Consider the following 27,416-nt stretch of genomic DNA (forward strand, 5'->3'; position numbering starts at 1 on the left):
GAGTAAGTGGAAGGACGTGAGGGAGGAATGAGGCACAAGCTCCCAGTGGGGCAAACCAGGGAGACTCTTAGTGCTTCTCAGGATAGAAGCTCTCCTGCAGGGCCTCCTGGATACTGACAGCCCCCCGATGGACCTTCGGGATGGCAGCCTGCAGAAAGTGCAGCCAGGCTCACAGCAACACGTCCTCAGGAAGCACCAGAGTGCCCAGGGACAGCTCCGGCTCCATGTTGCAGGGCGCTGTGGTGTCCTGAGTGAGGGCAACCAGATCACACAGAGACACAAATGCTTTGCTGTTCCTCATCGAGGCAGGCAAGCAATCAGGGAGGGAAGCAGGAGGAGGGGGGTGGGGGGGAGTGTCCCTTTAAGCACAGGCATCAGGCAGCAGCCACACACAGACACTCCTGACCTGATGCCCTGCCTGACCTGGTTCTGGCTGGCCTTAAGTCCGATTCTGTGTCTAGTCAGTGTGGATGCAGTATTTTGAATTAGGAAAATGCTAATTCAAGGTGCATTTTGCGTGTAGATGCATTAATTCGAATTAGCTTAATTCGAATTAACTATTTCGAATTAAGATAACTCGAATTAATGCAGTAGTGTCGACATACCCTTTCTGTGAAAACAACACCCCCAACAATGTGAATTTCACTGATAAAAACCTCCATTAATACAGTGAAAATTGCCCAGTGGGAGTCGGTCCCTTCTAGAATACAATGAATCTCAGACTGGTGAAATCCAGGAAATGCAGAGTTAAGGGACATGCCCATGCAGCCTTAACTCTGCCCTCTTTGAGTAATGGCCCAATATGTCCATAACACATCTGAGTGTGCTGCTTTTCCCTGAACAGGAGCGATCTGCACTGGCCTTACACTCAGACACTGTGCTTATTCCAGACACAGAGAACCGCAGCTGCAAAGTTTTCATCCCACTTTGCCCTTTGCACAAAGCCATCTCTCACGGTATGTTCACTTTCCCGGCTCACAGAGCACCCGCATCTCCCACTTACTTGTGGATAGTCCCCTTGGCTTGTGCACATTACCAGCTAAGATGACACATTCGGTTCTGGGCAGAGATGTCCTGTTACCCATGTTTGCAAAGCAGCCCTCACAGCCGGGCCTGATGACTGATTAGCGCCCTGAGATGCTAACGAAATGCAAAGAACCACACACAAGAGCAGGCCTGAGTACTCATGGGCCTGTATTTTGGTGTTTCTGAATGACAGCTGCAGCCATCATACAAGCTTTTGAGGGGACAGAGGTGCCTGTGCGGGAGCAAATTGGGTAGGGAACAAGGTGGGGACAGAGGGGAGAGGCCATGCTGGGGTGCAGTGATACTGCCGGGCATTATATGGCAGGTTAGGACGGTTCTGGCCCCTGCCTCTGCTATTGGCTGGTGGCAGTCGGAGTTGTTTCCTGTGGCGTAAGCCTTTTTACCCATTGTCCTGGATGCCATCTCAATGGTACAGGCCCTCCCTCCACTGACTGTGGGAGGCAGGAGCTCTGGGCCTGGGTTACTGCCCATACGGCCAGTGGTCAGTAATCATCTTCTGGAGTTTATTAAACATCCCCTCTTCCTTGGTTTTCTTTTGGTTTTCCATCAGCTGTTTCAGTTTCTCTTCAACCTTTCTGTGCATTTCCTTAGGGTCGCCTTGGGCCTCGGCATACAGCTCGTTGGTGTAATTTTGGCCCCTGTGCTCTTGCACAATCCCCTTGGCTTTTTCCATCAGCTCCTTAACCTGCCCGTCCCGCTCCACCCCCATGGCTCTGTTGTCGAAAGCGCAGTATCGGTTCCTGCAGGCTGCAATCAGCCCCTGCAGGTCTCTATTATCTGTGTGTGTCACGTAGTCATGCAGCGAGTTACCCCCTAAATCTTCCTTCCGGGTGAACAAGACGATCATGTATCTCATGGCCCCCGCTCCAAAAATCTCTTGTACTCGCCTCACTGCCTCCCTGTCCTCTGCAGTGTAACGGCCCAGCTGGGTCACCAGCAGCAGCGCGTGGGGGCCTGGGGCGGAGAGCGCGATACAGCGACTGATCTCACGACAGGCTTCTGCATCACACGCCGCTGGGCAGAAAATGTCAGGTGTATCAATCACCAAAACCTCCCTCCCGTTCCAGCGCATGCTCCCTGCCGCGCACGCCTGAGTCACTGGCTTTGCTCCCAGCCTGGACTCAAACTCTTTCTTGCCAAGGAGGGTGTTTCCTGTTGCACTTTTCCCAGCTCCTGCCTTACCCACAAGGATGAATTTCCATGTGTCCCGGCTTCCCACTCGCACACCTGCTGGGAGGAATTGTGACAGATTTACTATGTCATTGCATGGGTAAGAAAGTGATGATGGTGGACTTAACAGTTATTTTAATTAAAAACTATATAAACTTGCATTAATACTCCAGACTGCCTGTGTTCCTGGATCTGGATTTCAAACCTCCCAGCCCTTGGAGTCAGGCCCAGGGCACTGGAGCATCCAGGTGCTTTAACACAAGTGGATTCCAAGTCACTAGTGACAAGTGCTGCTCTCACCATTCTGGTGCCAGAGCTGAGCAGTCAGCTGGCATTTGGCATCACCATAGAGCTGAACACAAAACATTCACCAGCCCCTTCGGAGCAGCGGAGCAAAGTGAATGGAGGTGGCAGTGTGGTATGAAGGAACTGACTGGATCTGAGGACTCATAAAAGGATCAAAGGGGATTTTGAATCTCAAGGAAGGTAGCTTGAGACCCCAGTAACTGTAGTTGAAACTTTCATGGTGTATCATTATTTCCATAAATAGGCATGTAACGTGGCAGGGTTACGTGGCCAGAAGCTGCCATTACGGTAACCTGATGTGAACTCCTATGCAAGGCAAACAGGAATTTCACCCAGGGACTGCTGTACTGAGCCCAGTAACTCAAGTTGGCCTAAACCTGATGCCGAAAGACAGCCAGGTTTGCTCTGAAGATATCAAGGGGATGAGAAATCCCCAACTTCCTAGGGCAGCATGTGCCAATGGTTAACTCCATGCGCTGTTGAGGGTGGGCCTGGTCTAACCTGAATGCATCTGGTTTAACTTTCAGCAACTGGTTCTTGTTCTGCTGGATGAAGGTGCCTTTAGTACCAGTATTTCCTCCAAGGGAATGGATCAATACCCCATAAGTGAGTCACCTATTGATCCCCATTTTACAAGCTAAACACGTTGAGTCGTGTCTCTCTGGGGGAGGCATTTTCTCCAGCCCTACGATCCCGTTTGTGTCTCTTTGCTGCACTCCCACTGTGTAACATCCCTTCTCCAGTGTGAACACGAGAACCTCTGGCATTTCTGATAAGACTGCAAGTTTGGTTGATAAAGGAAACTGCTGAGGCTGTGGGAAGTCCTTGTAGCTGGTGCTGTGAGAGTATCATTAAGTATGATACAACATCCCAGCCCATGTTCAGTGGATTGAAAAATGGCTAATGGACAGTCTTTCACTAGGTTACCTCCCTCATCCAGTAAGGGCCCCACCCCCTCTCTGATCACCCTCTTATTGCTAACGTACCTGTAGACACCTTTCTTGTTATCCTTCACATCCCTTACTAGATGCAATTCCAATTGCACTTTCTCCTTCCTGATAACTCCCCTGCATTCTTGAGCAATAGATTTATACTCCTGACTACTCATCTGTCCAGGACGATCCCTGCCGGCCAGTCCTGCAGAATGGCTCTGAAAGAGATGATGAGGTCACAGTGGGCAAGTTACTGAACCTGAGTGCCCAGTTAGATGTGGTGGGGAAAAGGCTGATGTGCTCCTTTGATACAGCAACAGGCAGCAGAGAACAGGCGCTGGCTGCTGATTGTACCTGAGCTTACGGCATTTCTCAGACTAACACTGGAATCATGCGAATAGCTCGTGGAGGGGAGGGTGTCACCTTTTGAAAAGTCATGTTGGCCCCCTTTACTATAGGACCCTCTAACTTTTTCCAAGGGCTCATGGGAGATGTAGTCTCTAGGGCTAGATTGCAGCACCAGATCCTTCCAGTAAAAGGAAAAAAACTGTTGTTGTCTTCCAGGCAGAGCAGGAGGAGAGGTGTGGGGAGGGGGGATTCATTTGGAGAGAGGAGCCAGATTGCTGGTGTGGAGACTTTTCTGGTCTTGGAGCTGCTGCTGGAAACTGGAACCTGCTGCTGAGAACCTGCTGGGGCTGGGATCTTGCAGGCCTCTCCAGAGGCTGGTGGGGGTTTTCCCTGGAGGGAGGGGCCATAGCTGTGTCTGTGACTGATAAGGGCCTGGATATAAGTAACTGTGAATAACTGTGGCTGTTTGGGAAGGTGCTGCCTGGGATGAAGCCCGACCAACACACCGGCTCTGAGTCCAGAGAGAGGCAGAGGGATCTTTCCGGGGAGCCATAACTGCTGGCATTTGGTGGGGCCTGCTCCAGTGGCAGAGGGATTTTGCAGTTGTTGCTGCCTGGACTGACACACACAGAACCTACCCAGAGCTGTCTCCCCTCCAGCCTCAGGCCCACAAGCGCCCAGGCCAGCCCGTGTCTGAGACTCACACTGGAGTGGGACACATGAGGGTAGCGTAAATGCCAGGGAGACAAGTTCCGTTTATTTCTGTGTCCTTTGTGAAATAGTTCGATTCACATTTAGTTTGTTAAATCCTGTTACTGTGAGTTAAGTAAAGGTGTGTTCATTCTGACGTGTAATCAGTTAGATGCTTATTAGTTATAATTGTTGGTTTTGGAGTTATAATTGCTGGAATAATTTTATTCCTGGAGGCTCCCAAGGCGAAGCATTGAGTGTGCACAGGCCAGCCAGGGGGAGGCACCCCCATTGTGTACTCTTTAGGAGCAAGGGGCTGTAGCACGGGGGTGAAGAGGGGATCCCCAGCTATCCAACATCACCCCTGCGATACCCAGGATCTCCTTTCATGTTAAAACCATCCGGCACCCAGACACACAGGTGAGTGTGGCTGTTCCTGAGTGACCCAGGGAAGACACAGGCAGTTACAGTTGGAAAAGTAGTGCAGGGTGTAAAGAGCCACCAGCGTGGTCCCGAGGCTGGAGAAAATGGCAGCTGTTCCCTATGCATCTCTTGATGCCTTTCGCTTCCAGGGCAAGACTGAAGACACTCACTGCCCTGAGTGTAGGAACAGAAAGTGGAGAGGGGAGGGGAGGAGGAAGCATGAGCAGAGTCACAGGGAAAAAGCACCAGGGACTAACAGGCTCTGCAAAGTACCAGAGAGAAGCGTAAGAAAAGTGAATGGCTGGAAGCTAAAGGCAAACTCGGGCTGTGTCCAGACTCCATGCCTCCTTCGACGGAGGCATGTAGATTAGCCACATCGGAAGAGGGAAATGAAGCCGCGATTAAAATAATCGCGGCTTCATTTAAATTTAAATGGCTGCCCCGATCTGCCGATCAGCTGTTTGTCGGCAGATCGGGGGAGTCTGGACGCGATGCCCCGACAAAGAAGCCTTTCTTCATCGACACAGGTAAGCCTCGTGAAACCAGGTTTACCTGTGTCGATGAAGAAAGGCTTCTTTGTCGGGGCATCGCGTCCAGACTCTCCCGATCTGCCGACAAACAGCTGATCGGCAGATCGGGGCAGCCATTTAAATTTAAATGAAGCCGCGATTATTTTAATCGCGGCTTCATTTCCCTCTTCCGATGTGGCTAATCTACATGCCTCCGTCGACGGAGGCATGGAGTCTGGACACAGCCTCACTGACATTAGAAAAGGCACATGTCAGTCATTGGCAATGTAATTAACCATTGGAACAAGCTACCAAGGGAAGTGGTGGATTCGCCATCTCTGTTGCTCATCAAAGCAAGACTCAGGGGCTTCCAGGAAGATGAGTTTTAGTTCAACACACACTACTGATCTCACCACTGGAGTATCTGGATGAAATTCTTTGTCCCCAGCTGTCCAGGGGCACAGAGTAGATGATGGAATGGCCCCCTCTGGCCTTAAAATCTGACTCTCTGAGGTCCTGTTTCCTGTCCAACACGGCGTATGTACATTGGTCACTGCAATCTCCATGCCTATGTGAGCAGGGAGGGGGAGCAGATTTCTGAGTGTCACTTACCCTGGGTGGGTTCTTCATTTTCTCTCCCTTTCTGTTTTACCTGAAAGATTTGTAAAGAACAAGCTGTTACTTGTAAACCTATTGTCAGGGCAAAGAGAAACCTAGAGAAGACTGAAACACATCCCCATGCCACCTCAGGTTATTTTTCAATATGTTTGTTCAGCACTTAGTTCACTGCAGTAATTCTGTGCCTCTCCTCTAGAACCCAGATCTTACTGTTCCTTAAAAGTGTCTGCCTATAGAATCACAGAGCACTAGAACTGGAAGGGAGCTCAAGAGGCCATCGAGTCCAGCCCCCTGCTCTCACAGCAAGACCACGCACCATATAGATCATCCCTGAAGGATGTCTAGCCAACCTGCTCTTAGATATCTCCAGAGATGGAGATTCCACAACCTCCCAAGAGGTGTTGAATCATCCTGACAGGTAGGAATTTTTTCCTAATGTCCAACCTAAAACTCCCTTGCTACAATTTAAGCCCATTGCTTCTGGTCCTCAGAGGCCAAGGAGAACAATTTTTCTCCCTCCTCCTTATAGCAGCCTTTTACATATTTGAAAAAAGCTCTGATGCCCCTCTCAGTCTTCTCTTTTCTAGACTATACAAGCTCAGTTCTTTCAGCCTTCCCTCATATCTCAGGTTCTCTAGACCTTGCATCATTCTTGTTGCTTTTCTCTGCACCTTCTCCAGTTTCTCCACGGTTTTCTTGAAATGTGGTGGCCAGAACTGGACACAATATTCCAATTAAGGCCTAATCAGCGCAGAGTAGAGCGGAAGAATGACTTCTCGTGTCTTGCTCACAACACCCCTGTTAATGCATCCTAGGATCATATTTGCTTTTTTTGCAACAGCGTCACAATGCTGACTCATATTTAGCTTGTGGTCCACTCTGACTCCCAGATCTGTTTCTACTGTACTCCTTCCTAGGCAATCACTTCCCATTCCGCATGTCTAAAACTGATCGTTCCTTCCTAAGTGGAGCACTTTGCATTTGTCCTTATCAAACTCCATCCTGTTTACCGCAGACCATTTCTCCAGTTTGTCCAGATCATTTTGAATAATGACCCTATTCTCCAAACCACTTGCAACCTCTCCCAGCTTGGTATCATCTGCAAACTTAATATCTCTATGCCAATATCTAAATCGTTGATGAAGATATTGAACAGAGCCCGTCCCAAAACAGACTCCTGTGGAACCCCACTTGTTATGCCTTTCCAGCAGGATTGTGAACCATTAATAACTACTCTCTGAGTACGGTTATCCAGCCAGTTATGCACCCACCTTATAGTAGCCCCATCTAAGTTGTATTTGCTTGGTTTATTGATAAGAAGGTCATGTGAGACTATATCAAATGCCTAACTAAAGTCTATGTATTTCATGTACATTACTTCTCATTTATCCACAAGACTCATTATCCTATCAAAGAGAGCTATCATTTTGGTTTGACATGATATGATCTTTACACATAGAATCATAGAACTGGAAGAGACCTCAGAAGGTCATCAAGTCCACATACCCATGACAAAACTCAGTTGTTGTGGACTGTGTTGCCCCAGGGTTTTGTATCAGCTCCCCATATCTTTGGGACTGCATTGCAGAGAGACTTAGAAAACTAGAAAAGGCAACACCCTGAGGTAGTTACATTCTTCCTAGAAGAGTGTATAGTACGTTACTCCCCCATGCACGATGCCGCAGCAAAGGAAAACAATGCAGTAAAGAATAAGAATGGCTGGTGGATAGCGCCGGGAGGAAAAGTTATGGTGCCTCGACTCTTGCTGCTAGAAGTGCTCCTATGTCTTCATGCCTCCACCCACATGGGAGGCACAGCAATGGGAGATTTGCTGGTGCAACAGATAGTGGCACCAGGATTGTACTTGGAAGCACAATGAGTGGCGTCACAGTGCCCAACCTGTCAGAGTATACCCCAAGCCAACCCGACCACCCGCTCCCATGGGAGGAAGACAATGGGCCTGCTACCCTGGCCAAGCATGGCAGATTGGAAGCACAGCAAAATCAGTCTGGACGATACCGATACTTGCTGGTGATAGTGGACCAGCTAACAGGATGAGTGGAAGCATATCCTACCAGGACGGCTACAGCATCGACAGTAACACGTATCCTACTGAAGGACCTGATACCACGTTTTTTACTGCTGGAGTCAATTGAGTCAGATCAAGGTAGTCATTTTGTGGGGAAGGTAGTACAGGAAGTGGCCAAAGCCTTAGACATTAAGTGGAAGCTCCATACTCCATGGAGACCTCAGAGTTCAGGTCAGGCTACCAAAATAAAGAACTCTATAAAAATGGGGGATTTTAATTACCCCCATATTGACTGGATACATGTTGCCTTGGGAAGAGAAGCAGAGATAAAATTTCTCAGTGGCTTAAATGACTGCTTCTTGGAGAAGCTGGTGCAGGAACCCACAAGGGAAGAGGCAATTCTCGATTTAGTCCTGAGTGGAGTGCAGGATCAGGTCCATGAAATAACCGTTACAGGACCGCTTGGGAATAGTGACCATAATAGAATAACATTCAACATTCCTGTGGTGGGAAGAACACCTCAGCAGTCCAGCACCCTGGCATTTAATTTCAAAAAGGGGAATTACACAAAAATGGGGAGGTTTGTTAAACAGAAATTAAAAGGCACAGTGACTAGAGCCAAATCCCTGAAAGCTGCATGGAAACTTTTTAAAGACACCATAATAGAGGCCCAACTTAAATGTATACCCCAAATTAAAAAACATAGCAAGAGACCTAAAAAGGAGTCACCGTGGCTTAACCACCATGTAAAAGAAGCAGTGAGGGACAAAAAGGTATCTTTTAAGAAGTGGAAGTCCAATCCTAGTGAGATAAATAGAAAGGAACATAAACACTGTCAAATCAAGTGTAAAAATGTAATAAGAAAAGCAAAAAAAGATTTTGAGGAACAGCTAGCCAAAAACTCAAAGAGAAATAACAAAATATTTTTAAGTACAATAGAAGCAGGAAGCCTGCTAAAAAACCAGTGGGTCCCCTAGATGATCGAGCTATAAAAGGAGCAATCGAGGACGATAAAGCCATTGCAGAAAACTAAATGATTTCTTTGCTTCAGTCTTCATGGCTGAGGACGTTGGGGAGATTCCCAAATCTGCACCGTCCTTTGTGGGTGATGAATCTGAGGCACTGTCCCGGATTGAAGTGTCATTAGAGGAGATTTTGGAAGAAGTAGAAAAACTTAATGTTAACAAATCTCCAGGACCGGATGGCATTCATCCAAGGTTCTAAAAGAACTCAAATGGAAAATTGCTGAGCTATTATCTGTGGTTTGTAACCTAGCCTTTAAATCAGTTTCCGTACCTAATGAAGGTAGCCAAAATGACACCAATATTTAAAAAGGGCTCTAGAGGCGATCCTGGTAATTACAGACCGGTAAGTCTAACTTCAGTACCGGGCAAATAGTCAAAACAATAGTGAAGAATAAAATTGTGAAGCATGTAGAAGAACATAATTTGTTGGACAAAAGTCAACATGGTTTCTGTAAAGGGAAATCCTGTCTTACTAATCTATTAGGCTATGTCTACATTGGCACCCTTTTCCAGAAAAGGGATGCTAATGAGACACCTCGGAATTGCAAATGCCCCGGGGATTTAAATTTTTGCCGCGGCATTTGTATGAACATGGCTGCCGCTTTTTTCCGGCTCGTGGCTTTGCCAGAGAAAAGCGCAAGTCTAGACAGGTATCTTGCGGAAAATAAACCCTTTTCCGGAAGATCCTTTATTCCTACTTGAAAGGGTTTATTTTCCGCAAGATACCTCTCTAGACTGGCGCTTTTCTCCGGCAAAGCCCCGAGCCAGAATAAAGCGGCAGCCATGTTCATGCAAATGCTGGGGGAAAAATTTAAATCCCTGGGGCATTTGCAATTCTGAAGTGTCTCATTAGCATTCCTTTTCCAGAAAAGGGTGCCAATGTAGACACAGCCGTGGAGAAGGGGGATTCAGTAGATATAGTATACTTGGATTTTCAGAAAGCCTTTGACAAGGTCCCTCACCAAAGGCTCTTGTGTAAGTTACGTGGCCATGGGATAAGAGGGAAGGTCCTTTCTTGGACTGAGAACTGGTTAAAAGACAGGATTCAAAGGGTAGGAATAAAAGGTAAATTTTCAGATTGGAGAGGGGTAACTAGTGGTGTCCCCCAAGGGTCAGTCCTGGGACCAGTCCTTTTCAACTTATTCATAAATGATCTGGAGAAAGGGGTAAGCAGTGAGGTAGTAAAGTTTGCAGATGATTCAAAACTGTTTAGGATAGTCAAGACAGAAGCAGACTGTGAGGGATTCCAAGAAGATCTCACCAAACTGAGTGATTGGGCAACAAAATGGCAAATTAAATTTAATGTGGATAAGTGTAAAGTAATGCACATTGGGAAAAATAACCCCAACTATACGTACAGTATAATGGGGGCTAATTTGGCTACGACAAATCAGGAAAGAGATCTTGGAGTTATCGTGGACAGTTCTCTGAAAACTTCCACGCAGTGTGCAGCGGCGATCAAAAAGGCAAATAGGATGCTAGGCCTTATTAAGAAAGGGATAGAAAATAAGACCCAGAACATCTTACTGCCCCTGTATAAAACTATGGTACGCCCACATCTTGAATACTGTGTACAGATATAGTCTCCTCACCTCAAAAAAGATATTTTGGCCCTGAAAAAGGGTTCAGAAAAGGGCAACTAAAATGAATAGGGGTTTGGAACGGGTCCGATATGAGGAGAGGTTAAAGCGACTGGGACTTTTCAGTTCAGAAAAGAGGCAACCGAAGGGGGATATGATAGAGGTCTATAAAATCATGAGTGGTGTGGAGAGAGCTGATAAAGAAAAGTGAGGGTACATCTACACTACAGCGCTAATTCGAACTATTGCATCTAGAACTAAAAACTAGTTCGAATTAGCGAACACTGATTGGACGCAGGGGGCATTTAAGGGCGGCTGAAACCGGTTCTGGCAGGGCATCAGGTCAGTAGTTGCTTTGCGTGGCTGCTGTCTGAGGCTATCTCAGGCTCATGCTTAAAGGGACCCTCCCCAGACAGCCGGTTCCCAGCTTTTCCTGCTTCCTTGCCAACCTCGCCGAGGGACAGCAAAGCGTTGGTCTCTCTGCCCGTCTGTGTCGGTGCTTCCCTTCAGGGATGCCGCCGCAGGTGGCAACATGGAGCCAGAGCTCGCCCTGCACCTTCTGGTGCACTTTCTGGACTTGCTGCTGCAAGCCTGCCACCAATGGCTCGAGGCTGCCTGGCACCTCCTGGTGCACGTCAGCCCCCTGCCTCTTCGCCTGGCCGCCCTGGGGGCCGTGGAGGAGCCGTGGCGGTGCCCCAGCACCGGCGTGCCCCGCCGCGTCTGGCGTCTGGACACCAGCACCGACTGGTGGGACCGCATCGTCCTGGAGCGCTGGGAGGACCGACAGTGGACCCAGAACTTCAGGATGAGGAGGGACACCTTCCTGGAGCTCTGCGAGTGGCTCGCCCCTGCCCTGCGCAGAAGGGACACTCGCATGAGGCCCGCCATCCCCCTCTAGAAGCGGGTGGCCATCGCCCTATGGAAGCTCTCCACGCCAGACAGCTACTGATCTGTCGGGAACCAGTTCAGCGTGGGGAGATCCACCATCGGAGCGGTGCTCATGCAGGTATGGCACTCGTCGGCCACCGAGCCGGGGGGGAGGGAGGCTGTGAGGAGGGGATGAGCTGCCCCAGGGACAAAGGGGGGGCAGGAAGAGGCGAACGCACCCCGCACCGGAGGGGTCGGTCTGTCCTGGCCGTACGACACGCCACCAGGGGGGTTGCTTCCGGGAGTGGGGCGCGGGGCACTGCCAGGGCATGAACGCTCCCAGCCACCCGGGCGCCCCACTGATTGGCGCTTTGCTGTGTCTCTCTCCGCAGGTGGTCACGGCCATCAACCGGGTGCTGCTCCGCAGGGTGGTCCGCCTCGCCAACCCGAACGCCGTCATCCGGGGATTCGGCGCTCTCGGCTTCCCCAACTGTGTGGGGGGGGGGGCATCGACGGGACGCACATCCCCATCTGTGCCCCGGAACACCAGGTGTCCCAGTACATCAACCGCAAGGGGTACTTCTCCGTGATCCTGCAGGCCGTGTGTGACCACCGGGGACAGTTCACGGACATTAATGTGGCCTGGTCTGGCAAAGCACACAATGCCCAGGTGTACCGCAACTCCTCCGTGTGCCAGCGGCTGCAGGACGGGACCTTCTTCCCCGACCGCCACATCAGGGTCGGGGACGTGGACATGCCCGTGTGCCTGGTGGGGGATGCCACCTACCCACTACAGCCGTGGCTGATGAAGCCGTACACGGGGCACCTCAATCCCTCCCACCAGGCCTTCAATGCCAGGCTGACCAGGGCCCGCATCGTGGTGGAGGGGGCCTTCGGGCGACTGAAAGCCCGCTTTTGATGCCTCCTCACCCGTCTGGACCTGGCCGAGCACAACATCCCTCCCGTGGTGGCAGCATGTTGTGTGTTCCACAATTTGTGTGAGCGAAAGGGGGAGGCTTTCCTGACAGCCTGGATAGCTGAGGCTGACCACATGGCTGGACACTACAGTCAGCCCCACACCACCGCCATCCGGGAAGCCCAGCGGGGGGCCGTCCGGATCCGGGAAGCCCTGCGGGAGAGCGTCCTGGTGGAGGAGGAGGACTGACCTCTCCCTTGCATGCCCCACTGGGGCCTTCTTCCACCCTATCCTCCTTCCCCTTTCCGCTCCCTACCTATTGTAAAATAAAGACACCTGTTTTTCAAACAAAAACGTCTGTTTATTTCACATAACTGGGGTGGGGGAAGGGAGGAATGAGGGTGGGAGAGGGGAGGGGGAAACCTGGGACAAGGGAGCTGGAAGGGGCGGGAAGGGAGGAAGGGAAAGGCAAGCTCAGGGGTGGGAGTCCGGCTGCCTCTCCCGTCTCACCACACTGCGGGTCCGGGGCGTCAGTGGAGAGTGGTTGTGGAGGGGGGGCAGGAGGGATGGGGGGTGTGGAGGAAGCAGGAGCGGGAGCAGGAGGAGGAGCAGGAGGGGGAGCAGGGGGAGCACGAGGGGGAGCAGGGGGAGCAGCAGGGGGAGCAGCAGGGGGAGCAGGAGGAATTGGGAAGCGGTCGAGCAGGCTCTGGAGGTAGCATCGCGGGGCACGGCTCTGCTCCTCCAGGGCCTCCAAACTCCTCCGGCGCAGCCTCAGGTCCTCCTGGACCCAGTGGTGCTGGGAGCGGAGCTGGTGATCCATGAACCGGAGGTGCCGCCTTTGGTACTCCTCCTCGTTCCTGGCTCTCCTGCTTGCCCGGGCACGGGCAGCTGCTGCAGGCGAGGTGGTGCGCCCTGCAGGCCAAGGTGCTGCAGCTGTGGTGCAATAAGACCAGCGGTCAATTACCCCAGGGACCCAGGTGTGTGAAACCCATCTCCCCTCTGCAAGGCCAAGGCCCCTGCAGGATCCCCAGCTGCTGCTCCTTGGTGGGCAAGGCCCAGGCACACGGTCCCTGGGCTCCCTCTCGCCCCAGCCTCCCATACACATAAGGGGAGCACGATGGTACTCACATGTGGACGCCTCCCCGGCCTCGGATGACACAGGCGAGCGGCTCTGTGGGGTGCCTCGGAGGTCCCAGGTCCTGGGCAGGCTGCCGGCAGGCTCCTGGCTCTCGGAGCCCTCCTCCTCCTCCTCCATCTCCTGGAGCGGGCCCTCTGCCCCGGGGTCTATCTCATCCTGGGGGGCAGGGACGGCATGAGCCCCCAGGATGCGGTCCAGGGCGTGGAAGTGGGGGCAGGCCTCCGGGTCGGCCCCTGGCTGGCAGGCCCAGGAGTAGGACTGCCGCAGGTCTTTGACCTTGCAGCGGACCTGCTCTCGGGTGCACTGGTGGCCCCTGGCGGCCAGGCTGGCAGCCATGCGTCCGTAGACGGCCGCGTTCCGGTGGCTAGTGCGGAGATCGTGGACATTGGAGGCTTCCCCCCAAACCTCGATGAGGTCCACGATCTCCGCACTTGACCAGGCGGGCGCCCGCCTTTTGCGTCCCTGGGCAGGCTCCTGGGAGCCGCCAGGCTGGTCCTGGGGAGCAGTGGAGGGCTGGGTGTCCTCAGGTGGCTGGCTCATGGTGTGGCAGGTGCAGGGTCTGCTGGCTGGGTGCTGGCAGCCTTGCAACTGGCACAAACTGTGTAGCCAGCCCATGGCCCTTTAAGGGCTCCGGGGCCGGTAGGGGGGCAATAGAGTTTCCCTGGTGTTGGCCAGCGTGGCCACCAGGGAAACCTGGGAAGGATTAGCCTCCCACTAGTTCGAATTAAGGGTCTACACAGCCCTTAATTCGAACTAGCTAGTTCGAACTAGGCTTAATCCTCGTAAAATGAGGTTTATCTAGTTCGAACTAAGCGCTCTGTTAGTTCGAATTAAGTTCGAACTAACGGAGCGCTAGTGTAGCACCTATGAAAGTTAGTTCAAACTAACATCCGTTAGTTCGAACTAACTTTGTAGTGTAGACATACCCTTATTTATTGGTTCCCTAAATAGAAGAACTAGAGGACACCAAATGAAATTAATGGGTAGCAGGTTTAAAACTAACAAAAGAAAATTCTTCACACAGCGTGTAGTCAACCTGTGGAACTCCTTGCCAGTGGAGGCTCTGAAGGCTAGGGCTATAATAGAGTTTAAAGAGAAGCTAGATAATATCATGGAGGTTAGGTCCATAAAAGGCTATTAGCCAGGGGGTAAAATGGTGTCCTTGGCCTCTGTTTGTCAGAGGCTGGAGAGGGATGGCAGGAGACAAATCACTTGATCATTGTTTTCAGTTCACCCTCTCTGGGGCACCTGGTGCTGGCCGCTGTCAGCAGACAGGCTACTGGGCTAGATGGACATTTGGTCTGATGCAGTACAGCCGTTCTTATGTTATGTTCAGATGGAGCACATAAATAGAACTTTGAAAACAATGCTAACAAAAATCTGTATTGAAACCCATTTAAAATGGCCCCAGGCACTCCCGCTGGCTTTAACTCACATTCGTAGCATACCACGTAGGGGGATAAAATTGTCCCCTTTCGAGTTAATATTTGGAATGCCTCCCAGGGTCTTGCCAGCGGAGTGGAGGGAACAAGTTACTGTTGATTTGGGAAAAACTGAACTCAGAGAACATGTTATCGCCCTGCAGTCTGTTTTGTCATCCCTCCACAGGTTTGCTGTGCCATTCCAGAGCTTGCCGTTAGACACCCCAATCCATGACTTCCAGCCGGGAGATCAGGTGCTGCTCCAGAAGTGGAAGAAGGACCCGCTGATAGAAAAATGGGAAGGACCTTACCAGGTGCTATTAACAACTCATACGGCGATTAAGCTAGCAGGCAGCGACAAGTGGACTCATTGTTTCAGCGTAAAGAAATATTTAAAGGAAGCACAGGACAACATCTCCCAGGGTGTGGTCACTCCGGAGGCTGACCACCCCTCAGAACAAGAACCCATCCAGTGGATTAGCAGTCAAGGAGAAGGACTAAAACTGAAAATTAGTAAAAAAAGGAACATGAACACAAACCTTATTGTGCTATGTTGGTACACATTCCTGTTTAGTTCTGTTGTAGGAAAGGATTCCGAGAATGGAATATTGTTTTTGGCAGAAAACATAGCAAAATATCTAAGGTTGTCTAATTGTTGGGTTTATGTCCAGGCCAAAGATCAGGGCCGCCTCGGGCCCTGGATTCCCCAACCTTTAAATCTGACCACATTAGTAGATCTAGCATATAGAATGCATTCTGACAACAGTAGCACCTGGGCAACAAACCAGTTGGCCCACGAAACCCCATCGTGGGAGGTTCAGCCACAGGTAGGCGAATGGTGCTTCACAAAGAATAAATCGTGCTCCGCCACGCATTTTGTAGGAAATAGCACCCGCAAGAATTATTTCTTAAATAGAGGGGCCTGGCATAACTCCAACACCACTGATCGTTCATATTGCACGGAATATAGGGATTTCTTCTCCCTTATGGATTGGGTTGGCTTGCCAACGGATCATGTTGAGACCTCCATAAACTGTACAGGCTTAGTTACAAGAGGAGATAATACTTTGTACTATTGTGTTGCAAATTCCACAAATGAAGAGACCTGTTTTTTAAATGGTACACGGACGAAGGGGGCGGGAGTTTCTTCTCTCCTCTTCTTTGGGTTTTACAGTAAGTTTGTAAGGGCAGAAGGTGTCAGACATGGCCCCTGGCCTGCTTTAATGGGTCATTACTGGGTGTGTGGTACCCACGCATACACACAACTGCCCGCAAATTGGACTGGTGTATGTTACCCTGCCATCCTTCGACCCCCCTTTATTCTGCTCCCCAAGGAGGCTCCACTTTTGCACTGCATGTATACACAGGCCAAGCATGCTCTCACAGCCACAGACTTGTCAGCTACCCAAAAGTGGGGAAAGGATGAGTGGCCCGCAAAGAGAATTGTACGATATTATGGTCCCGCCACCTGGGAGCCCAATGTGGTCGGCAGAGAGTCTACCTATTTAACTAACCGAATAATCCGACTCCAAGCAGTAGTAGAAATATTTGCTAACCGCACTGCTGATGCTTTGGATTTGATAGCCAACCAACTTACCCAATTGTGGACTGCAGTCCTCCAGAATCGAATGAGTCTTGACTATTTGTTGGCAGCAGAAGGAGGATTGTGCCAAAAGTTTAATTGGACAGACTGCTGCCTACAAATAGATGATAATGGAAGGCTGATTAAGAGTTTGGCTTCAGACATTCAACATGTAGCCCATGTCCCGGTGCAAACCTGGAAAGGTTGGAATTTAGATTGGCTCACTTCCTGGCTGCCAAATTTGAAAGGGCTCAAAGGGGCCTTCCTAGTGTTCTGTTTTGTTATGATGATGTTATGCTTATTGCCTTGCCTAGCACCATGTATTATAACTCTTGTACAGTGGACTGTGCAGTCAGTTGTAAAACGTGAAATGTTTGCACATTACCAGAGACTAGCAATGGCTGAGACAGATTGGCTACAGCTACACTGGCATGATTTTCCGCAATGCTTTTAACGGAAAAGTTTTCCGTTAAAAGCATTTTCAGAAAAGAGCATCTAGATTGGCAGGACACTTTTCGGCAAAAGCACTTTTTGCGGAAAAGCGTCCGTGGCCAATCTAGACGTGCTTTTCCGCAAAAAAGTCCCGATCGCCATTTTTGTGATCGGGGCTTTTTGGCAGAAAACAAATCTCTGCTGTCTACACTGGCCCTTTTGCGCAAAAGTCTTTCAGAAAAAGACTTTTGCCTGAATGGGAGCTGCATAGTATTTCTGCAAAAGCACTGACAATCTTACATGAGATTGTCAGTGCTTTTGCGGAAATTCAAGTGGCCAGTGTAGACAGCAAGTGCGACAACAGCAGATGATTTTGCGGAAAAACTTGCCAGTCTAGACACAGCCATTAAGTATAATTCGAAGGAAGCATCTTGAGGAGGGAATTGCAGTATAAACTAAGTGTGCTTCTTCCCCACCTTGCTTAAGCTCGAAACAGCACTTATCATTTAGCTGATTGCGCATGCCTCAGAAACGGCTAAACTTTCCGCTAGCTTTTTCCATATAGGGGAACTAAGTAAACTTGCAGCAACCAATCACATTGTGACACGTTGACCAGAAAGAATGTGGAATCTACAAAAGTTTCAGCTCAGGCGCTGCCCAAGGTCGACTCTGCTTTGAGCACAGAGCTCCACTGTCGACCTTGTTTGCAAACAATAAGTGGAGTTGGACCCAGCCTAAAGTGTGACTCTCTTCTTGAGGCAAATTGGACTAGCCTCCAGGGGACAAAACTAGCAATTTATGCAACAATAGGTAGGAGCTTCAGGTGGTAGCTGAGTTAGTCTGTGAGGGTATGTCTACACTACAGCATTACTTCGAAATATCTTATTTTGAAATAATGCGTCTATACACAAAATGCATTTCGAAATAGCTTTTTGCTATTTTGAAATAGCACATCCATACTGATTGGACGCTGAATTGCATTTAAGGCCAGCTGGAACTGGTTCTGGCAGGGCATCAGGTTAGAAGTTAGCTTGTGGCCCGGGCAGCCAGTAGGGCACCCTGGGAAGGGCTAGAGGCCCCCTATTTTTAAATAAGCATCTACACAGCACTTATTTTGAAATAGTTTCGAAATTGGTGCTATTCCTCGTGGAATGAGGTTTACCAATTTTGAAATAAGCCCTCCGCTATTTAGAATTAATTTTGAAATAGCAGTTGGCTTGGGTAGTTGCTAGGAAAGTTATTTTGAAATAACTTTACTGTGTAGATATACGCTTTGTGGCAGGGTCAGTCCCACTCCTGGGCCCCTGACCCCTGTTCAACCCACTGTCCCACAGTCTAGGAGTCACAGTATATCACAGTTAATAGTTTGGCAATTACACATTTGAGTTCTTTCAGAACTCTTGGGTGCCATCTGGTCCCGGTGATTTGTTACTGTTCAGTTTATCAATTTGTTCCAAAACCTCCTCCAGTGACACCTTAATCTGGCACAATTCCTCAGATTTGTCACATAAAAAAGAATGGCTCAGGTTTTGGAATCTCCCCAATATTCTCAGGCATGAAGACTGAAGCAAACAATTCATTTAGCTTCTTTGCAATGACTTTATCATCTTTGAGTGCTCCTTTAGCATCTCAATCATCCAGTGGCCCCACTGGTTGTTTAGCAGCTTCCTGCTTCTGATGTACTTAAAAACATTTTTCTATTACTTTTTGAGTTTTTGGCTAGCTGCTCTTCAAACTCCTATTTGTCTTTTCTTATTACACTTTTACACTTAATTTGATAAAGCTTATGGTCCTTTCTATTTTTCACACTAGGCTTTAATTTCCACTTTTTAAAAGATGTCTTTCTATCTGTCACTGCTTCTTTTATTTGGTTGTTAAGCCACGGTGGCACTTTTTTGGTTCTCCTACTGTGTTTTTTAATTTGGGGTATACATTTAAGTTGGGTCTCTATTATGGAGTCTTTGAAGAGTCTCCAAGCAACTTGCAGGGATTTTACCTTTGTAACTGTATCTTTTAATTTCTGTTTAATTAACTTCCTCATTTGGTTGTAGTTCCCCTTTCTGAAATTAAATGCCACAGTATTGAGCTGCTGTGGTGTTTTTCCCACCACAAGGATGTTAAATTTTATTACATTATGATCACTATTTCCAAGTGGTCCAGTTATAGTTACCTCTTGGATCTGTGCTCCACTTAGGACTAAAGCAAAAATTGCCTCTCCCCTTGTGGGTTCCAGAACTAGACGCTCCAAGAAGCAGTCATTTAAGGTGTCAAGACATGTCTGCAGTCAATATGGGGCTAGTTGAAATCATCCGCTATTGAGTTTTTTATTTAATCTGCCTTAATAGTCACTATCACTGTCCTGATCAGGTGGTTGCTGATATATCCCTACTGCTATATTCTTATTACTGGAGCATGGAATTACTATCCATAGAGATTCTATGGAACATTTTGGCTCATTTAAGATTTTTACTTCATTTGATTCTGCATTTTCTTTCATGTACAGTGCCCATCCCCTACCAGCACAACCTGTCCTTTCGATAGATTTTATACTCTGGTATGACTGTGTCCCATTGATTGCCCTCTTTACACCAATATTATATCAATATTGATATCCTCCTTTAATACAAGGCACTCTAGTTTGCCCATCTTATTATTTAGACTTCTAACATTTGTGTACGCACTTCAAATATTGCTGTCTACACTGTCAAAAAATTGTCATTATTTATCTGTCTGCCATTTCCTGATGTGTTAGACCAGGGGTGGGCAATAATTTTTTCCTGGGGGCCAACTTTGGGAATTCTTGAAGTGGTCCTGAGCAGCACAGGAAGGGGGGGGGGGGCCAAGATATTTCTGAATTCCCCACAATGTCCAGACAATGATTGGTCTGTGGGTGAGGGGGTGCCCCTGCTCCTGACATGGGAAAAGATTTCCCTTTCTCCCCTGCCCTTATGCCAAATAGGACCTAGGGGTAGGAAAGCAAGGGAAGCCTCCTCTGCTGTCCCCCTCCCCCCTTGCTGACAGCAGTGAGTAGCGCTTCAATTAACTGGCCTGGAGGCGGGAGGAGGCTGCTTGCAGGGCGGGGGCAGAGCAGAGACGGCTTTGGGTGCTCCCCTGCCCCCAGCAGGGTCTCTGTGGGCTCGATCCACCGTGTGTTGGACTCTTTTGCATTTGATTGTGTCTCATCTGATCTGACCCATCTTCCATCCTCTCCTCCTGGCCAGACCATAGAGCAACTCTGTTATTACACCCCCCACTAAGAGATGTCTCTGTCTCATGCATGAGCTTCTCTACACCTGTCAGCTTTTCCCCAGCCCTTAGTTTAAAAGCTGTTCTGGGACCTTTTTAACGTTAAGTGCCAGCAGTCTGGTTCCATTGTGGTTTAGGTGGAGCCCATCCTTCCTGTATAGGCTCCCCCCTCTCAGAAGTGTCCCCAGTTCCTAATAAATCCAAACCCCTCCTCGGTACAGCATCGTCTCATCCACGCATTGAGACTCTGAAGCTCTGCCTGCCTACCTGGCCCTGCGTGTGGAACTGGAAGCATTTCTGAGAATGCCACCATAGAGGTCCTGGATTTAAGTCTCTTTCCTAGCAGCCTTAATTTGGCCTCCAGGACATCTCTCCTACCCTTCCCTACGTCATTGGTACCTACATGTACCACGACCACCGGCTCCTCCCCAGCACTACACATAAGTCTATCTAGATGCCTCGAGAGATCCGCAACCTTCGCACCAGGCAGGCAAGTGACCATACGGTTCTCCCAATCATCACAAACCCAACTATCTATGTTTCTAACGATCGAATCACCCACTACTAACACCTGCCTCTTCCTAACAACTGGCATTCCCTCCCCCTCAGAGGTATCCTCAGTGTCAGTGGACACCACAACATCTTCTGGAAGGAGGGTCCCAGCTATGGGATCATTTCCTTCTGCTCCAGTTGACTGTTCTCCTTCCCTGAGCCTTTTGTCCTCCTTAACAGTGCAGGGGCTATCTCACTGGAGGTGGGACAGTTCTACAGTGTCCTGGAAAGCCTCATCTATGTACCTCTCTGCCTCCCTTAGCTCTTGCAGTTCAGCCCATACATGGTCTCTGAGGGCCAGGAGCACCGTGCATCGAATGCACACGTACGCCACCCACCCACAGGGCACGTAATCCTACATATTACACTGAGGCTATATCTAGACTGCATCTCTCTGTTGGCAGAGGCATGAAGATTAGGCAGGTCAACATTGCAAACGAGGCAGGGATTTTAATATCCTTTGCCAAATTTGCTTAAAAATGGCCGCCGCAGTTTGCCAACTCTGCACTTTGTCAGCAAAAAGCGGCAGTCTAGAGGGGGATCTGTCGAGGAAGAAAGTCTTTCAACAGTTCCTGTAAACCTCCTTGCAGGAGGCATAAGGGATCTGTTGAAAAAGGCTTTCTTTCTCCACAGATCCCCCTCTAGACTGCCACTTTTTGCCGACAAAGTGCTGAGTCATCAAAACACCGTGGCCATTTTTATGCAAATTTGTCACAGGATATTTAAATCCCTGCCTCATTTGCAATGTCGACCTGCCTAATCTGCATCCCTCTACCAACAGAGGAATACAGGCTAGACATATCCTGAGTGCAATAAACAGGATAGCACCCACTCTGCTGCTGGGCTTCTGCCTGAATTCGCTCCTACATAGAATTAGGTTATTAATAGCGTTTTTATTTGAATCAGGTAGTTTTAGGTTTAGTTTAAAAGTTTTAAAGAATGTCAGGTGTATCCCACCCCTTCCAACTCCCCTTCAGAACTCCCTCACAAAACTGCCTGTTAGCTGCTCCTAATTGCTTATTAACAGGCTTTAGATAGTTCTGGCCTTCCCTTGCTGATAGCCCCGCCTCCTGGTTAAGGCTTGACCAATGAACAGAGGTTCCTAGATTTCAAATCCTCATTAAAAAGCTCACAACTTCCATGCACAGCACATGCTCCTTTTCAGGAGCGGCCCTAGATGAGCTGCTGGCAACTGGCACCCTAGACGAAATGCACAATCGATGCCCCCGCTTCCAAACCTCTCAACGTCGTTTAACTTTGTCACCCTAGGCGTCTGCCTAGTTCGCCTCTGTGGATGGGCCACCATGGCTCCTTTAAATAAACAGCTCAGCACTTGAATTTCCAAACAAACAAACAAACAAACAAACAAACAGAGAAACACAAGCACAGTACACAGTCTCTTTCATACAACCGGCAAGTAACTCCCAGATACAAACACACACCACAGACAGCCACTTCCCTCAGAGGTCCCATATTTGCTCCTCCTTCACCTGAAGAACTCTCTCTCCAAAGTCCCTGTTAGCTGCCCCTGGTTGCTTATGAGTGAGCTTTATATAACCCTGGCCTTCCCTTCCTGATAACCCTGACCCCGGCTAAGGCTTGACCAATGAACGGAGGATTCTAGATTTCAAATCCTCATTAAGAAGATCACAGCTTCCAACTTCCGGCCACAGCACATAGACCTACAAACAAAAACAAACAGACTAAAGGCTCAATGGTCTATCTAATCTGGCAGCCCCTGTTTCAAAAATGCCTGTAAAGTCAATGATACTTTTGGGGTGGAGAAGTAGAGAAGGGGGAGGAGGAGGAAGAATGAGAAAGGGGGGGATAAAAAGGAGAAGGAGGAGAGCAAGTCGGAGGAGGAGGAAGAGGAGATGAAGAAGGAGGAGAAGTCCATGCTCTCTGACAGCGTATTTCATTAGCAAATTTCAAATCACTTTATAAAGCGGATCAATCTCGCTGAAGTTCAGTCTCGTTGTACTGAGACTTCAATCTGCTGAATACGGAGTGCCCCAAACCCCCTCAACACGCAGCCTCTCACACCTTCCAATTCCCCCTAAATAGCACAGCATGGAGCCCTTCCTCTTGCAGTCGCATCATGTCTCCCTGGGTCTTCTCCAAACAGCATGGAAAACCAGGTCCCAATTGCACCACAGTACATGTAATTAAATATGGAAATGCAGAGCTAATCCCATTACCTTGTCATCATTGCTGGCCTTCTCCTGGGATGGGTCTACCTTTTCCATGTAGTATTTCTGTATTTCTCTCCGCAGGTTTTCTTCCTGTTCTGCTTCTGTGGCTTTCTGCTCTTCTGACAGCGTTTCTAAAGCTCGATACACAGCCTGGCCCAGTGCAAGATGGATTTCCTGTACTGCCTCTGGCCTGGAGTGTAAGTCCTGCTTCAGAGCATCGTATTTTTCCTTGAAGTGATGGATTATGTCCTTCACCTTTGCTTCCTCCAGCTCCCTGTACTTCTCCTCCAGGGCCTTGGCCTGCTGCTGCCTCTTCTCCATGGCATGTCTATAAATCTCATTGGTGAGACATCGGCCTCCGTGGGCCTGCACCATCCCCTCCACCACCTCCCTCAGCTCACGGATCTGCTCCTCGCGCTCTGAGCCCATCGCTCTGTTGTTGAGAGCGCAGCAGCGGTTCCCACAGGCTGCCACCAGCCCCCGAAGAGCTGGGGTATCACAGACAGTTATATAGTTGCTCAGTGAGTCACCGTCCAAGTCCTCTTTCCGGGTGAACAGCACGATCAGGTACCTCATGGCCTCCTCTCCAAAGATCTCTTGGATCCGCCCTACAGCTGCCTGGTCCTCGGCAGTGTAGCAGCCCAGCTGTGTGACCAGCAGCAGCGCGTGGGGGCCGGGGCAGGACAGCGCGATGCAGCGAGCGATCTCCTGGGTGGAGGCTTCCACGGGGCCCTTTGTGCCCAGAATATCGGGAGTGTCGATAACCAGAACCTCCCTCCCATTCCACGTCCCCCTCCCCGCGGCGCACGTCTGTGTTACTGGCTTTGCGCTGAACTTGGACTCAAACCTGCTCTCGCCGAGGAGGGTGTTTCCTGTCGCACTTTTCCCAGCTCCTCTTTTGCCAATAAGGATGATTCTCAGGTCAGGTCCTCCAGGCCCTTGGCAGCCAGCATAGGAATCTGTGGGGAACAGGTGAGACTCATCACATCAGTGCCTGGGTCACAACGTGGTAGTGGAGAGACCAGAGCTGTGAGGAGAACTGGTGGTGGACACACCCACTAACTCTCCTGTCTCTGTGTTCTGTCTGTGCAAACAGGTGGGGGTTTTTTCACTTGTATTCAGAATCAGTCCCTGGATCCTGCCTCTGAATAACACTGGATTTTCTTTGGTGCAAGCCAAGGTTCCTTCTAATTGTTCCCACCCCCGAGCTGAATGACAGTTGTTAGGGGCACCAATATGGAGGTGAGATGCAACATGGGGGGATTGTGACACAGAGGCAATGTGCAACACGTCACCTTCATATTGTTGCATGTAACAAAACTAACAGGGTGAGGGGGAGCCAAGGGCTTTGTAGTCTGTGAGGAGGTTCAGGCCTGGGACAGAGGGTTGGGGCAGAGGGGCCAATAGCATCGCTGGGCCCCTGAGCAAGGTGTGGGGTGCAAGAATGTTTGGGCTCTTGGGTGGGGCCATGGCTGAGGGGTACAGTCCTGGGGCAAAGTGTGGGGGTGCAAAGTTATTAGGCCTATGGCTGGGGTGCAGTCCTTGGGGTGCGCTAGGGATGAGGAGCTCAGGACTGCGATGGAGGGTTGGGGTGCAAGGCTGTGAGGGCTCCAGCTGGAGGTGTGGGCTCTGGGATGGGGCCAGGTTAGGGAAAGGTTGGGATGATGAATGGGGACTGGGGAGTATTATGGCCAGCTAGGAGAAGGGGCTGGCTCCTCAAAGCCATTTAAGGAGTGTCATTGCCAGATAGGGGCCATGGCTGGATGGGAACTAGGCTGCTGCAGATGGATAAGGAAGGGGGCTGGGACTGTGCTATGGCCAGATGAGGTCTGGGGATATGGGATGTCATGACTGGTTGGGGGCTCAGGCTGGGGAGTGTCATGGCCAGAGGGCGGCTGTTCCTCACGGCGAGATGGGGGCTGGGGCCAGGGGTGTCATTGCTGGATGGAGGTGTCATAAATGGGAGCTGCTAAGGAGAGTCTGATTTACCTGAAGTGTACAAAAAGGGTTAAGCAATTACATCTATGAGGGAGGGGGGATTCAGGCAGCCAGCCAATAACAATGCAGGTAGGAATTTCAAACTACCAAAGAGGGGTTTTCTCTCTCCTTTGTTTGAGATGAGAGCAGTTTCTCCCAGACATTGAGGGAGATGCTTCTCTCTCCGAGAATGGACTTCTTGAAACATGTAAGTAGGGAAGAGTTTAAATAGTCCATCAGGGTATGTCTACACTACCCCGCTAGTTCGAACTAGCGGGGTAATGTATGCATACCGAACTTGCTAATGAAGTCCGGGATTTGAATTTCCCGGGCTTCATTAGCATAAGCGGGGAGCCGCCATTTTTAAATCCCCGCTGCTTCGAACCCCGTGCAGCGCGGCTACACGGGGCTCGAACTAGGTAGTTCGGACTAGGTTCCTATTCCGAACTACCGTTACTCCTCGTGGAACACGTCACCTTCAGCAACCACTCACCGGAATCCCCTCCACCCAGGCCTCCAATTCATGCCTCTTCCTGAGGTAACATAGACACACATCACATTCCAGGCCCTCCCTGTAGTAAGGGTGTAAGTCCCCTCCCAAATCCCCTTAGGTGGCTCACCCTTGCCTCGGGGTTTCCAGGATCAAGGGTGCCTCCTTAGATTACTTCCAACCATTCACCTCCCCAAAGAGACTAGAAGTCCAAGAGAAGTTAGGAAAAGGAAAGATCTGAGTCTTCAGTCCAGCTGGGCACAGCTCCCAGGCTACCCCCTCCCATCCCAAATAATTCCTATTGCAGATCTTTTAGGAAAACATCCATTCAACTTTGATTTTAAAATCATCAGTGATGTCCAGTCTACCAGGCCCCTTGGTAAATAGCTCTGTTGGCTAATTACTCTCACTGTTAAAAAATTATCCCTTGCTACCAGTCTGAATAAGTCTACCTTCAATTACCTGACAATAGAATTTGTTATACCTTTCTCCACCAGAGTTGAAAACCTGTTATTAAATACTGGTTTCCCAGGTAGATATTATGGACAGTAATCAATCAATTAATCAATCAATGGCAATTAGTCATGTCTGTTAAATAAGAGGAATGTGGGAATAGAAATTATGGATCAAAACTGGGTCTAACCTCCAGTCTCTGCTGGGACTACAAGATCCATTGTGACCCCATTGCACATTTACCATCCCGATCAAAAGAGAGGTACCCATAGGACATAGAATCAATTAATCCTAGAATCCCAGAGCTGGCAGAGACCTCAGGAGTCATTGAGTCCAGCCCCCTGCCTAAAGCAGGACCAACCCCAACTAAATCAGTCCAGCCAAGGCTTTGTCAAGCTGAGACTTAAACACCTCTAGGGATGGAGACTCCACCACTTCCCCTGGCAACCCATACCAGTGCTTCACCACCCTCCTAGGGAAATAGTTTGTCCTAATATCCAATCTGGACCTCTCCCACCGCAACTTGAGACCATTGCTCTTTGTTGTGCCATCCGTCACTACTGAGAACAGCCTCTCTCCAGCTTCTTTGGAACCTCCCTTCAGAGAGTTGCAGGCTGCTATCAAATCCCCACTCACTCTGCAGTTGTACCAGCCCTTCTGCTTCCCTTGGGCTCTGCCCAGGGTCTCCCTGGTCAGACCCATGAGCTCAGTGAGCCTTTTCCAGAAATCCAGGACGTCCTCCACCCCCGACACTCCATTCAGGGAGGCCTCCCCCTCCCACAACTCTCTCAGCAAGCCCAGGGGGACCCTCCCACTTCTGCCCCATGGCTGAGTTGGGAAGAATCTGGTGAACCCTTGAGGCATCTCCCTGTGTGCAGACAGCAGGTGGGGCAGGTACTCGTCCCAGTCCTGTGGGTGCTGGTGCATAAAGGCCTCCAGCATCTGCTTCAGGGTCTCCTGGAACCTCCCCACCAGTCCTCTGGACTGGGAGTGACACACCAAGGCCCAGGAGAGTTGGAACCCATGCTTCTCCCACAAGTGCTGGAGCACGGTGGACATAAAGTTCAACCGCTGGTCCTTGAGGACCTCCTTGGGAAACCCCACCCTGCTGAAAATGGTCAGCAGTGCGTCTGCCACCATATTTGCCTCAACAGAAGGCAGAGCCATAGCCTCGGGGTAGTGGGTGGTGAAATCCACCACCACGAGGATGTATTTCTTCTCCATCCAGGTTGCCTTGCTGACAGATCCCACTATATCCAATCGCCACCTTTTGGAAAGGCTCCTCTATGATGAGCAGGGGTCTCCAGGTGGCTTTCTTCTTATCTCGGGTTTTCCCAACCCTCTGTCAGGAGTCGCAGGACCAGCAGTACTGCTGCAAAGATCTCGGCCAGTAAAAATTCTGCAGCAGCCTCAGCCAAATGCTCCAGATCCCCTGGTGCCCCGAGAATGGGACATAATGGGCCTGGTGCAGCA

General features: G+C 49.8%; 1 protein-coding gene across 1 annotated transcript; it reads right to left on the bottom strand.

Moving 5' to 3' along the window:
* Positions 1-27,167, bottom strand: LOC142825168 (GTPase IMAP family member 8-like). Its single transcript, XM_075916936.1, has 5 exons — positions 26,580-27,167; positions 25,680-25,692; positions 23,030-23,982; positions 6,038-6,068; positions 1-2,274 (listed from the first exon to the last, which is right to left on the bottom strand). The coding sequence occupies exons 1-5, from the start codon at positions 27,165-27,167 to the stop codon at positions 1,508-1,510; spliced, it is 2,352 nt and encodes a 783-aa protein (XP_075773051.1). The 3' UTR covers positions 1-1,507.
* Between the last annotated feature and the right edge of the window lie 249 nt (positions 27,168-27,416).

The sequence above is a fragment of the Pelodiscus sinensis genome, unplaced genomic scaffold (assembly GCF_049634645.1).
Source record: "Pelodiscus sinensis isolate JC-2024 unplaced genomic scaffold, ASM4963464v1 ctg40, whole genome shotgun sequence".
NCBI classification, from domain to species: Eukaryota; Metazoa; Chordata; order Testudines; family Trionychidae; genus Pelodiscus; species Pelodiscus sinensis.